Source organism: Cervus elaphus, chromosome 32, assembly GCF_910594005.1.
Source record: "Cervus elaphus chromosome 32, mCerEla1.1, whole genome shotgun sequence".
Lineage (NCBI taxonomy): Eukaryota > Metazoa > Chordata > Mammalia > Artiodactyla > Cervidae > Cervus > Cervus elaphus.
The window spans coordinates 14,563,516-14,578,494 of record NC_057846.1 but is presented as its reverse complement, the minus strand read 5'-3'; the positions used below and the strand labels follow the sequence as shown (position 1 = coordinate 14,578,494).

General features: G+C 41.6%; 1 protein-coding gene across 13 annotated transcripts in view; it reads right to left on the bottom strand.

Annotated features, from left to right (window-relative positions):
• Nucleotides 1-13,658, bottom strand: part of MCPH1 (microcephalin 1) — a 220,330-nt gene extending 206,672 nt beyond the window's left edge. For 3 of the 13 annotated variants that reach the window (XM_043893813.1, XM_043893814.1, XM_043893815.1), the window contains exons 1-3: nucleotides 13,280-13,549; nucleotides 12,256-12,347; nucleotides 8,908-9,026 (exon numbers count right to left, since the gene is read on the bottom strand). In XM_043893813.1, coding sequence (XP_043749748.1) covers nucleotides 8,908-9,026; nucleotides 12,256-12,347; nucleotides 13,280-13,319 — 251 coding nt within the window. In that variant the 5' untranslated portion in view covers nucleotides 13,320-13,549. Of the gene's footprint in view, nucleotides 1-8,907; nucleotides 9,029-12,255; nucleotides 12,348-12,784; nucleotides 12,982-13,279; nucleotides 13,550-13,631 lie in introns of those variants that run through there. The other 10 variants (XM_043893808.1, XM_043893810.1, XM_043893807.1 and 7 more) reach the window with 8 other exon arrangements.
• Between the last annotated feature and the right edge of the window lie 1,321 nt (nucleotides 13,659-14,979).

The window sequence follows — 14,979 nt, the reverse complement described above, 5'->3', positions numbered from 1 at the left end:
GAATTGAATGAATCCAAGCAAATAACCAGCACAGATCTTAAAATGACAGTCCAAAGTTTAAAGCTAAATAAGTCACCTGCTTCCTAAAACAAAATCAATACCCTTTGGAGTAACAGTAAAGTACCCAGAGTCTACATAACATTTACAATGTCCAAAATACAACTCAAAGTCCTGTTACACAAGAGTCAAGAAAATGTGACACATTCTCAAGGAACAAAGGAAAAAAACCAACAGCCACCAACCTCAAGATGCTGAAATGATCAGACAAGGAATGTCTGTAACTATCCTCTGCCATAGAATGGAAAATACACGTGTAATGAAAGATGAGAAAAGCAGAGATGGGAAATCTCAGCCAAGAAACAAAACATGCAAACATAAGAGAGAACCAAGTGGAAATGTTAGAAATGAAAAATATCTGAAACGCATTTAGTAAACGGACTTAATGACAGGATGGAACTGATGAAAGAGTCAATGAAACTTGTGGGAAAATTTCAAAAGCGGTATTACACGGGAGGGATTGGCAAATAACAGCCTTCAGGCCACCGGGCCCACGACCAGGGTTCGTTACAACGTTTTATTTTTCACACTCATTTGTTTGCTCTTCTCCAGGGCTCTTCCCACACCAGGGCAGGGAGCACTTGAATACAGACCACAAAGCCTAAAATATTTACCATCTGGCTCTTTACAAGAAAGCTTAGCCAATTTCTGATAGCCAGTTAATTAATGGAGTAACAGAAAAAGAGACACAAGAGATACTTGACGGAACAACAGCCCAAATTTATCATGCTTTTAGATGAAATATATAACCTTATAGCATTAAAAAAAAAAAAAAAAACTCACCAAAATCTTCACAGAATAAATTTAAAGGCACCACATCCAGACCCTTAAACTTCTAAAAACCAAAGATGAGAAAATCTTGAAAGAAGTCAGATAAAAAGACACAGTATTCACAGTAGAGAAATTATTTGCATGACTACAGGCTTCTTAGGAGGACAGAGACTCTGGGTAAACACCTGTTAAGCAGTGGAAAACAGAAGCAAAAAACAAAAATACTGTCAACCTAAAATTGTATAACCACTGAGAACATTATTCACAAACAAATAGGGACATCTTCAGACACAGAAAACCACAGAAATCTGTTGTCACCTGATAAAAACAAACGCTAGACTGCCAGGATTAAAGGGAGAAATAAATGATTTAACAGAAACACTTGGCGAATGCAGCACCCCAATCAATAATGGATAGAACAATTAAATATATCAAGAAAGACAGAAAAACACTTCAGTTCAGTTCAGTCTCTCAGTCGTGTCTGACTCTCTGTGACCCCATGGACTGCAGCACGCCAGGCCTCCCCGTCCATCACCATCTCCCGGAGCTTGCTCAAACTCATGTCCATTCAGTCGGCCATGCCATCCAACCATCTCATCCTCTGTCATCCCCTTCTCCTGCCTTCAATCTTTCCCAGCTTCAGGGTCTTTTCCAATGAGTCAGCTCTTCGCATTAGGTGGCCGAAGTATTGGAGCTTCAGTATCAGTCCTTCCAATGAATATTCAGGACTGATTTCCTTTACAATTGACTAGCTTGATCTCCTTGCAGTCCAAGGGACCCTCAAAAGTTTTCTCCCACATCACAGTTCAAAAGCATCAATTCTTCAGTGCTCAGTCTTCTTTATGGTCCAACTCTCAAATGCATACATGACTACTGGAAAAACCATAGCTTTGACTAGACAGACCTTTGTCAACTAAGTAACGTCTCTGCTTTTTAATATGCTGTCTTGGTTTGTCACAGCTTTTCTTCCAAGGAGCAAGCGTCTTTTAATTTCATGGCTGCAGTCACCATCTGCAGTGATTTTGGAGCCAAGAAAAGAAAGTTTGTCACTGTTTCCATTGTTTCCCCATCTATTTGCCATGAAGTGATGGGACTGGATGCCATGATCTTAGTTTTCTGAATGTTGAGAAAAAAACAGCTTTTTCACTCTCCTCTTTCACTTTTATCAAGAGGCTTTTTAGTTAGTCTTCCCTCTCTGCCATTATAGTGGTGTCATCTGCATATCTGAGGTTATTGATATTTCTCCCAGCAACCTTGATTCCAGACTTGTTATTTATCCAGCCCAGTATTTTACATGATGTACTCTGAATGTAAGTTAAATAAGCACAGTGACAATATCTAGCCTTGATATACTCCTTTTCCAATTCTGAACCAGTCTGTTCTTCCATGTCTGATTCTACCTGTTGCTTCTTGACCTGCGTAAGATTTCTCAGGAGGCAGGTCAGGTGATCTGGTATTCCCATCTCTTTAAGAATTTTCCAGTTTGTTGTGATCCACACAGTCAAAGGTTTTCACATAGTCAATAATGCAGAAGTAGATATTTTTCTAGAACTCTCTTGCTTTCTTGATGATCCAATGGATGTTGGCAATTTGATCTCTGACTCCTCTGCCTTTTCTAAATCCAGCTTGAACATCTGGAAGTTTATGGTTCACATACTGTTAAAGCCTGGCTTGGAGAATTTTGAGCATTACTTTGCTAGCGTGTGAGATGACTGCAATTGTGCAGGAGTCTGAACATTCTTTGGCATTGCCTTTCTTTGGGATTGGAATGAAAACTGACCTTTTCCAGAAAAACACTGAGAAAACAGTATAAATCAGCTAGATCTAACAGACATCTAAACATAGAACATTGTATCCACAATAACGGAATGAATACACATTCTTCTCCAGTGCACACACAACATTCACCTGGCCAGATCAAATGTTAGGGTGTAAAAACAAGTCTCAACCACTTTAAAAAATCTTAAAATATGTTCTCCTCTCACAACAAAATGAAATTAGATACCAAAAACAGAACCAAGTTTGGAAGGCTCAAAAATATGTAGAAATTAAATGAGAAGGTCCTAAATAACCAATGGGTCAAAGGAGAAATCACGAGAGAAAATGGTAAACACTTGAAATAACTGAAAACAAAAATACCAAATTTCATGAGATGAAGCTAGAGCTATGCTTAGAAGAAATTTGTAACTGTAAACACATCAAAAAACAGTAAATATTTCAAATGAATTTTCTAATGCTCTAACTAGAGAAATAATAGAGCAAACTGAACCCAAAACAAGCAGAAGGAAACAAATAATTATAGTAGAAATTTTAAAAAGAAAAGAAACACAATGGAGAAACAGCAAAGAAACCAAAAGTTGGTTCTTTGACAAGATCAAAGAAATTGACAAGCCTTTAGCTTAAATTGATGAAAACAAAGAGAAAAGCGATACTAATTCATACTAGGAATGAGCCACTACTGACCTTATCAAAATAAACAGGACTATTATAGAATACTACAACCAAGTGTATGCCAAGGAATTAGATGAAATGAACAAACTCCACAAAGACACAAACTATTTAAACTGACTCAAGAATAGAAAATGTGAGTAAACCTGTATCAAGAGACTGAACTACTAATCAAAAACCTTCCCACAAAAAAAGGCCAGGCCCAGATGGCTGCACTGGCGAGTTCTCCCAAATGCTTGAAGAACTAACACCAATCCCTATAAACTTCAGAAGACAGAAGAACACAGTCCGACTAATTCTACGATGCCAATACTGCCTGACTTCAAAACCAGAAAAAGTCACTGAGTATTGACCAATACACCTTATGAATACAGACGCTACAAAAATGAAAATAAAGTATTAGCAAACTGATCCAGTTAAAAAAAAGAAGTATACAACATAACCAAGCAGAGTTTATCCCAGGAAAGCAAAGTTAGTTCACCACGTGAAATCAATCTAATACACCACATTAATGAAATGAATGACATATATATATATATATCTCACATGAATTCCTCAATAATTGCAGAAAAAGCATTTTGAGAAAACCCAACATCCTTTAAAAATAAACAAATCGAAACAAACAAAAACTAAGAATAGAAGAAAATTTCCTCAACCTGACAAAGTGCACCCATTAAAAAAAAAAAAATCCAAAGCTAACATCACACTTAATAAACATAGAAAGCTTCTCTCCTAAGACTGGGAGCCAGACAAGATGTCCACTCTCACTGCTTCTGTTCAACACGGTGCTGGAGCTTATAAGTTGGGTCAATCAGAATAGAAAAGGAAATAAAAGGCATCCAGACTGGAAGGGAAGAAGTAAAACTTGTCTCTGTAGACAGATTACACAACACCATATACAAAAAAAATCGTAAGAAAATCACAAAGACACTTAGCTAACAGCAAGTTCAAAAACTTGCAGGATACAAAATCAATATACAAAAATCAGTTATATTTCTGTATTTTAATAATTGAACAATCTAAAAATGAAATTAAGAAAACAATTCCATTTACAATAGCATCAAAAAGAAAATAAATTGGGAATAAATTTAACCCAGAAGGGGCAAGATCTACACACTGAAAACTACAAGACCCAACAGAAAGAAATCACAGACAAGAAAATGAAAACATGGGCATGGATCGCAAGACTAAACAGCAACACCTATATAATTAGTGACTTAATACAATCTCTGTTAAATATCAGTTGCTCCCTACCGTCCCTCTCCGAAACTGACAAGCAAATCCTAAAATTCATACAGAAGTGCAAAGGAGCTGAAAGAAAATCAAAATTGGAGAAGACACACTTCCAACTTCAAAACTTACTGTAAAGCTACAGTAATCAAGTAATCATGAAATTAAAAGGCACGTGCTCTTTGGAAGAAAAGCTATATGACAAACCTAGACAGTGTATCAAAAAGCAGAGACATCACTTTGCCGACAAAAGTCCATATAGTCAAAGCTATGGTTTTTCCAGTGGCCATGTAGGGATGTGAGAGTTGGACCATAAAGAAGGTTGAGCACTGAAGAATTCATGTTTTCGAATTGTGTTGGAAAAGATTCTTGAGAGTCCCTTGGATAGCAAAGAAATCAGTTAATCCTAAAGGAAATCAACCCTGGATATTCATTGAAAGGACTGACACTGAAGCTACCATATTTTGGCCACCTGATGGGAAGACCTGACTCACTGGAAAAGACCCTGATGCTGGCAAAGACTGAAGGCAGGGGAAGGGGGTGACAGAGGATGAGACGGTTGGATGACATCACTGACTCAATGGACATGAGTTTGAGCAAACTCCAGAATACAGTGAAGGACAGGGAAGCCTGGCGTGCTGCAGTCCATGGGGTTACAAAGAGTCGGTTACGACTCAGTAACTGGACAATAACAACAGTAATCAAGACAGGGAGGTGCTGGCATTAAACACACAGATCAATGAAACAGAATTGAGAATCCAGAAATACATCCATGTATCTATGGCCAATTAATTTTCAACAAGGACACCAAGATAACTTAATGGGGAAACAACAGTCTATTCAACAAGTGGTACTGGGACAACTGGACAGTCACATGTAAAAGTGAAGGTGACGTCATAGTTCACACCATGTGCAAAAACTTACCTCAAGTAAACCACAGACCTAAGTGTTAAAGACGGAACTATAAAACTCTGAGAAGAAAACACAGGTGTAAATTTTCATGCCCTGCCATCAGGCAATCATTTCTTAAACATGACATTTAAAACTGAAACAACAAAAGAAAAAATAGAAACACTGGGCTTAAAAATTTTTAACTTGTGCTTCAAAGGATACCAATAAGAAAGTGAAAAGACAACCCACAGAAAGGGAGAAAATGTTTGCAAATAATATGTCTGGTAAGGGTCTTATTATGTTTGCAAATAATATGTATCCAGAATAAAGAACTCTAACTCAAACAAGAAAAATAACTCAATTTTTAAAAGATGGACAGTGTTTGAGTAGACATTTCTCTGAAGATATAGAAATAGCCAATTAAACCACGAAAAGGTTTTCAACATCATTGGTCACTAAGGAAATACAAGTCAAAACTACAGTGAGATACCACTTCACATCCACACCAATGGCTATCAACATAAAGAGGGATAACAAGCCTCAAACATTACTGCTAGGAATGTAAAATGGTACACCCAATCCAAAAAAACTGGTACTTCTGCAAAATGCTAAACAAATGGTTTCCATATAAGTCAGAAATTTCACTCCTAGGTGCATATATACCCAAAAGGATCGAAAAAATATATATTCACATGAAAACCTGCACACAAATGTTCATAGCAGCATTACTCAATGGCCAAAAAGTGCAAATAGACCAAATGTCTACCAACTGATGAAGATAAACAAAACATGATATTATTCAGCAACTCTAAGGAATAAAAAACTGACACAGGCTACAACACGAATGAAACTCCAAAACATGATGCCAAGGGAAAGAAATCCAACACAAGAAGCCGCATAATGTTGAGTTCCATGTATGAGAAATGTCCAGACTAGGTAAATCCAAAGACAAAAAGTAGATTGATGGCTGCCAGGGGCTGGGAGTAAGGAGCCCAAGGGGAATGACTGCTAATGGTTATGGAGCTTATTCTGAGGGGATAAAATGTTCCTGGATTAGGTAGTGATAACTGCTACAAACATCTGAATAGAATATATTAAAAACTACTGAAATGTACACCAACAGGGTGAGTTTATAGTATGTGGATTTTATTTAAAAAAAAAAAAAAAACTCCAAACAGAGCTATTCACACTGAAAGGAAAGAGCAGAAGAAACTCAGATCCTCAGAAATGAAGAGTAAGAGAAAGAATATACGGATAAACATTAGACACTATTTTTTCCTCTTAATTTACTTAAAATACAGACAAGTGTTCGGAGCACAGTAACACTGTCTTGTGGGACTGCAGTGCATGGGGTTGAAATCCATACGACTACCCTAACACAGAGGAGGGGGCAGAACTATGGACACACAGTTACCAGGTCTCTATCTGTGTCTTATGTGACGTGGTACAATGCTAAGTCTAAGCAGACTCAGAAGTTAAGGATCTATTGTGTAACCCCTAAAGCAATCACTAAAAATAAATAAAAAGAATGGAGAGAATTTTAGTCTAAAAACTAACACATCAAATGATCCCAGACAGGGATGGCAAAGAGAACAAAGGAGCAAATGTGTCTCTCTGCCTGGAGGCCAAGAGGGGGTGAGGCCCCACGGATGCGAGCCCACCAGCCCCACATCTCAGTCCCAGATGCTGTCCCCCACAAAGGGCTCACGGCCTGTGCGGAAACGGCTGACACCGGGGCTGGGGGAGAGCAGGCACGAGGTCAGAGAGACACAGGAGCTGGCCGAAGGGACTCCCACTACCCAAATCTGAATGATCTAAGCACCAGAAAGACAGTGTGAACTATAAGCCGTCGAAAAATACAGGAACCCAGGAGCTGACACTAATCAATCAGTGTGGGAGGAAAAAAGGCTCTTTCTTACAGCACCCAGCTGGGCACAGCCAGAAGTGCTAGACTTGGAAAACAGTCATCCTGTAAGACTCAGGGTTAAGGTTCATTCAGGCAAGAACCATCATGAACGCACCTGGGGTCAAGGGAGCAAAAGGTCTACGTGATCTGAATCTGCCTCCCCACAGGCAGCTTATCAGCCTCAAAGGAAACAACAGTTATCACACAGTGGGGAAAAAAACCAGCAACAGCTTGCCTGCTGCTGCTGCTAAGTCACTTCAGTCATATCCCACTCTGTGCGACCCCATAGACGGCAGCCCACCAGGCTCCCCCGTCCCTGGGATTCTCCAGGCAAGAACACTGGAGTGGGTTGCCGTTTCCGTCTCCAATGCATAAAAGTGAAAAGTGAAAGTGAAGTTGCTCAGTCGTGTCTGACTCTTAGCGACCCCATGGACTGCAGCCCACCAGGCTCCTCTGTCCGTGGGATTCTCCAGGCAAGAGTACTGGAGTGGGGTGCCACTGCCTTCTCCGAACACCTTGCCAGCTGACCAAAATTCGAATCACCATTAGGAGGCAGACGGAAACTGCAGGTTTCCAGGTAGGCCACACCTCCCTCATGGAGCCTTTTGGGTGGGAAACCACAACCTGAGTCTAATCATGGGGAAATGGGACACATCCGAAATGAAGAAAACCTTGTTTTAAACGAAAGAGGGGAGAGTGAGGCTGGAATCTTAAAAACTGCCCAGACAATGGAAGACAAAGAAATGGAATCAATGCTCATGCCTCACTGTTCAAAGTTTTTTAATTAACAGGTTTAATTTTTTCAGAGCAGCTTCACACATCAACAGCCAAATTCTATGCCTTATATTTTGTATTACTGTTTTCATGTAAATTTACTCTAGTTTTCTAGAAAATCAGCAGTGTGACTCATTTACATCTGAATTTCAGTAAACTTGATTTATATCATTGATACCCCACTCCCTCTGATCTCAGCCTCCTCTTGACTATTCCTGCATGGGCTCAACTGTGTCCCCTAAATTCACATGAGGTCCTAACGCCCAGGACCAAAGGACGTAACTACAGGTGGAAATGGGGCCTTGAAGGAGATAGTGAAGGTTGAATGAGGTCACTGGGGGTGGGTAACCCAGTAAGATTAGTGTCCTTATAAAAGAGATGAGGACACAGAAACAGTCAGACCGAGGGAAGACAGAAACAAGATGGCCATCGGCAAGCCAAGGCGCGAGGCCTCAGAAGAACCCAACGCTGTGGACACCTTCATCGTGGACTTCTAGCCTCCAGAAGTCTGAGAGATACATTTCTGCTGCTTAAGCCCACTGTCTGTGGTGTCTGTTACAGACTGGTCACCTTAGAAGACTAACAATCTGCTTCTCTGTTCCCTCAATACACCACACAGACTCCGTCTCAGGGTCTCTGGGCAGGCTGGGAGTTACACCACGCCTGTCTTTCGTCCTAGGAAACCGAGGATGTCAAATGCCCCCAGTAAGAGGCAGAGAAAAGATGGAAACAAAACTTATCTAGCTCTGTGATTCATGCAAAATATCTCCACACTCTACCAAAACTAGATAACTTAAGAAAAAAAAAAAAACACAGGAGAAAAGACTCACTTTTCAACCCAGAGCACTGAGACGAGCTTCACGCCTCTCTTCTGTGCTTTTTCCCAGGTGCTCTGGTACCCATCTTTGAACACAACATGAGTTACTTGTTTGTTAAAAGTTTTTGAAACCTGCAGACAAAAGGCAGAAAACAAAGGTAAACTTATTACTATTTGCATAAGTTTCTTAAGTACAAGCCAGTGTCACTCTTGTACACACTTACCAAAAAAGCAACAAGATAATTAGCAAATAGTATCAACCGATATATACAATAGTATCTAGAAATAGTATCAGCCAATATAGACGACATGTACAATAGTGTATACAAATAGTATCAGCCAATGTATACAACATATATGATAGTGTATACAAATAGTATCAACCAATATATACAATACATTCCCACCACTTGTTTATTCCAGGACTGCAAAGCTGGTTAGAACAAAAAGTCAATCATTATTATTCACTACATTAACAAAGTAAAAGAGAAAAATCATAGCCATCTCAATTACATGACAAAAATGTGTTAAAGTTAAAAAGTTTATTGAGGAAAATTCACAGAAAATTAGGATCTGAAAGCTGGTATAAGACTGCATGATGGGAAATGCTAAAACCTTTCTGTTATCTCCAGTTTGTCCAACTGGCCCTGGCCAGGGCAGTATGTCAAGAAAAGAAAAACTGTTAGGATTAGAAAAAAATAAGACAGTCCTGTGCACATAACAATCAATTGTGCACATTGTTAAAAATCCCCAAAATGCCACAGAATTCACAAGAGCTTCGTAAGTTTTCTAGACACAAGGTGGATATGCAAAAATGAACTAGTTCTATATAACAGCAACAGGAAAAAGAATTCAAAAGATACCATTCTTAACAGCAACAAAAATAAACAGAGAAAATCATAAAACATCACTGAGAAAATGAAAGAAACTCAAATCAACAAAGGCATACATCATGCTGATGCTTTAGAAGATTCCAGCGTATAAAAAGGTCAGTTTTCTCCATACTGATCTGTGGTTCTCTATCCAATACCGATCAAGATCCCAAAAAAGCTTTAGGTTGCAAACTGACAAGCCAGTTTCATAATGTATCTGGAAAAGCAAAAGGCTAAGAAAAGTCAGAACCCCTTGACTTGAAGAACAAAGGGGAAGATTTACTATAAAGAGTAATTAAGACAGGGTGGTCTGGTCATGAGAACAGACTATATGGGTACTAAAACCTGACTAATGACAAAGGTGTCACTGTGCTAAAGGACAGTCTTTCCAATAAATGGTGTTGAGACAAACGATTATCCACTGGGGAAAAAAAATGAAACTATTTCATACCACATACAAAAACTAATTTCAAATGTACTGTAAATCTAAATGTGAAAGGCAAAATGATAAAGCTTCTGGAAAATAAAAGAAAAATTCCCATAACCGCCATATAGAAATAGATTTTTTAAAACAAGATACACACACAGACGCTTACCATAAGGAATAAACTACCATTATCATCAAAAGATGCTATTAAGAAGGTGAAAAGGCAAGCCACAGGCAGAAAATATTGCAATTTACATGGCCGACAAAGGGGTCAACTGAAAAGCATAAAGAATGCTTACAAATTAAGAAGAAAAAGAAAAACCCAATGCAAACATGAGGTGGAGACTTGAACAGGGTCTTCAAAATAAGTATGGGAAGATGTACAGGAAAATGCAAATTCACACCATACTGATACACCATCAGAAACACACTGTGATGGCCGAAGGTAAAGAGACAAAACTAAGCATACACAGCAGTGGGGCTTTTATATGCTGACAGAATTATAAACTGATTCAAACACGGCAGAAAGCTGCTAGGAAATCACTGATAGCTTTCTCAGATGTGAAACGGTCTTCTGTCACACAGAAGGCGTCTTTGTTCTAAAAGATGCAGGCTAAATATATTTAGGGACAAATTATGGTACCTGCAACTTACTTTTGAATAGTTCAGGAGAAAAATACATATATTGTTTAGAGAGATGGAGTCCAAGCAAGAATGTTAATTGTTGGGTCTATATTCACCATACTATTCTTTCAGCTTTTCTATTTGAAAGATTTCTAAATAAAAGGTGGGGCGGGGGGCTGGGGGTGGAATTCAAGAGATCCAAGACCTTAATACTACTCTCAAAAGCCATTTTGCCAGCTCCTATGTTCCACAGCTTTTTCCTGTCACAATAACACGTGGAGCCCAAGTATGTGGCTGGTATCATCAAGCGGAAAGCCTCCCGAAATCCTAATGGATTTACCTTCCAATTTATCAGAAAAAAAGGTGTCTTCTCAGGTTCAAAAGCAAACCCCGGGCCCTGCCTTCTGACTGTCACCCTAATCTGCTCTTGGGTCTTTCCCCTGCTCACTAGGTCAGGTACCAGGGTGAGTCAAACGAAACTCAGGAGCAGGCACTCTGCCTGAGGGAGAACGCTGCCCTCCAGTTTATGTTACGCCCTGACCGTCCCTAATCCTTGCCCTGGCTTCAGTGGTATCATACCTGTGTTATCTCTCCTTTCACCAGCCGGCCAGCCCCCCCTCCCGCAAGCACCCCCCCCCACGAAGTCAGCTCACATCTGAACCCCGGCTTCGAGCTGCTGCCTTCACCACCCCAATCCTCAGGTCTCCATGATTCCCTTAACCCAGCTCACTGAACATGGTGACACTCAACAATGACCTTATAGCTTTCATGCCTAAAGAATACGTCCCAATCCTAACTTTTCTTAAACTTAGGCGGTGTTTTAAAATTTCCATCTTTGAAGTCTGTCCCTCCTCCCACTTCAGGCATGTCTTCTGGATTCTCCTGGCATCCTTCTCACTCTCAGTCCCTGGGTCCAGGACTCCCATTCCAGCCCTGGAAATACTAAACAGGCTCCACCTTCAGCACTTTTCATTCTAACCACCTGGGTAGTCAGCACACCTGACTCTTACGTCCCTGATGCCTAAAACAGTATCTCTAGCCCTGACAATCTCAAGTTCCAGATTTGTACATCCAAATGTCTATCAGGTACTTCCAATATACCCCAAATTCACAACTTTTCCCTTTAAAAAACTGTTCCTTTTCCTGTATTGCACACTTTGATGAAGAGTATCAAGCATCTGAACAGCCAGTGGCAGGATCCGTGTTTCCAGCTTGGAGCTCTCCTGTTGCGTCACCCCCAAGCCGTTCTCAATTGAGAACCCCAGCTGTTCTCAATTCCTCATAGCATGGTTCTCTCCTTTTTTCTTCTGCCACTTACCCACTGTCCTCTTTGTCCATCGTGCTCTAAGTAAAAACTCCCAAAATAAGAAAATGCAAATAGATCTCCTTATGTTTCAGACGACTGTTAGGTGCAGCAGTGGCAAAATGAATTTCTTACCTTTGCCCCCATATCCACAAGTTGACTCCCAAAGGTCTTGGAGTAATTTTCTGTCCCATTGGCTGACCACACTTCAACATAGGCCACAACATCTGAAAACAAAGAAAATGCTAGCATGAAATATATCTAATATACCCTCGCCCGAAGATTCCAATAGAGTTTTCTCCTGTTCTATTCACATTAAAAAGTAAATTTAAAATTTCTTCTGTTTAAAAGTGCCATCAGATCCTTTCAAATTTCAAGGGAAAAACAACTTTACTCATACATCACAGTTTACATTCTCAACTCTTCCCAAATTCTTAAACCAAGCCTAACTTTCTAGTTTTCTGTAAAGGACCAGAGAGCAATTAAACAACCCCTCAGTTTGAAGGCTGCAGTACAGAAGCAATCAAATACATCAACGAGCAAGCATAACTGCGTTCCAACAAAACTTTATGGAAAATGAAGTCTGAATTTTATAATAGATTTCATTTGTCCTCCTCCTTCGGTTCCTCCCACCCCCTCAACCATTTAAAAAAGTAAAGGGCACCTTTAGTTTGTAGGTCCTGCAAAAACATGGCCAACAGGCAAACCTTTGCGGGGCAGGGAACACAGTTTACGAAACCCTCCCTGCTCAAAGCCTGGTGTCTTTCAGGCGTGCCTGGAGGGAATCATTTCTCACTGACAGGTTCTGGTCACACTAACAGAGAACAGGGAGAGGAGTTACTGGTTCTTCTTCTAATTTCACTAGAGCCCCCTCCCCGCAAATCCACCCGGCCATACAAAGACGCCAGAGCCCAGGAAAAGCTGAAAACCAACCCCCCGGGGCCTCCCAGCCCTTCGCGTGTCTGCGCCACGCGCCTGACCCAACCCAGGTGGGGCGGCGCAGGCCCTGGGCTCGGAGACGCACCGCCACCCGTCACGGGCGGTCCCGGCGCTGGGCTCGAGGACAGACCCCGGCTCCTCTCGGCAGCCGGGCTGGCGACCCCGGTGCCCTTCCTGAGGCCCGGCCGCCGCTGCGCCGGCTCGGCCCCCGCCTGCTCACCTTTTAGGACCGGACCCCGGAGGTTCCCGGGGGCCGCCATGACGGCCAACGGGGACGCGCAAGCGTGACGCAGTGGTGGCAGCGCGCGTGCGCAGGGCGGGCTCTGCGGAAATCCGCCTGTCCGCGTCCTCTGAGCAACCAATAGGGGACGGGGGGCGGGACCAAGACCCCTCCGCGCGGGCAATGGAGGCAGGTTCTCTCTGGTCGTACCTACACGGCGCGTCAGCTCCTGCGTGGAGACCCAGGGTCTCCGGTTCACGCGGGAGTCCCCCTAGCCGGGCTGTCTCCCTCAAGCCCTACAGCCCGTAAATCCCAGAGCGGATGAATCCCAGAGGGAGAGGGGGAGCCTGACCTCAGGAGTAGTCTGGCCGCCTGGTCCCTTATCTTCTGGGTTTCAAACCTCCCGCCAGCCCGGGAGCCCCGCCCCCGCAGCGCAGGCCCGCCCCGAGGGCTGCGCGCAGGCGTCCTGCGGGAGCTTGTCCCAACCCTACAGTTTCCCTGCAGTGACGTGTAGGAAGGGGCGACTGTTCCCCCTGCCCCAAGTTGATAAGCGCTCTCTGTTTAATCTTCCCGAAACACTGAGTTCGTTAAAGGACCTGTGTTGTCTGTATTAAAGAAGGAACCACCAAACGTGTGAAAAGTTTCATTTTTAATGATTTCAATACCATTTTTGTGTTCTAGCATGTAGTATATAGTCTATTACCAGACTTAAAAATAACCTTAAGGGAGTTCCCTTATAATCAGATGGTTGAAGTACAGGCTTCATTTAGAAATCAGACTGGACTTGGAGTTTGGGGACTGATATCAGCCACTACAGGGCAGGAAGGCCTGCATTCCATGGGGGGCAAAGAATGTGACAGGACTGAGCAATTGGACACCACCACCAATCAGCCACTAACTAGCTATGAGATGTTAATGAGTTACTAACACTCTCCAAGTTTCATTTTCTTGTAGAAGAGCATTAATGATAGTAGAGATAATAGCTAACATTTAATGAACACTTGGGTTTCCTACGTGGCTCAGTGGGTAAAGAATCCTCCTGCAATGCAGGAGACCCAGGGTTGGATCCCCTGGGTCAGGAAGATCCCCTGGAGGAGGAAATGGCAACCCACTCCAATATTCTTGCCTGGAAAATCCCGTGGACAGAGGAGCCTGGCAGGCTACAATTCACAGGGTCTCAGAAGTTGGACATGGCTGAGCACATCACACAGTGCAGTGAACACTTACGTAAATGGTGTATTGTCAAAGGTTAGGTGTGTTATCAAATTTAATCCTACTTATGAGGTGAGTGTTATTATGTAGCACTTACATGTATTTTCCTCCTGGATTCTCCCTAAAATTCTATTATTTTGTAGGTATTTATTATTGTAATCTGGAGACTAACCATTGAAGCCGCCTTTGTACCCTTCCCAACCCCTTTACAATTAAAAATGCTTTCTCTTTTATACTGTGTATCACTTCAAGCTTACAACAGTTTCTGTTAAGCAATATTAAACAATTTATACAATAAGTAATCAGGTTCAAGAGAGGTTACCTGACTAGTGCAAAGTAACAATTACTAACAGCTAAAACTTGTTGAAACCAAAAGCAATACCTTTAGTTCTTTTTACTATAGTCAGCAGAAGGGTATGTGTACAAGAATATGGACTGCTCTCCTTTCATTCATTCATTCCTTCAACCCTAATTGTTAAATCAGCCGT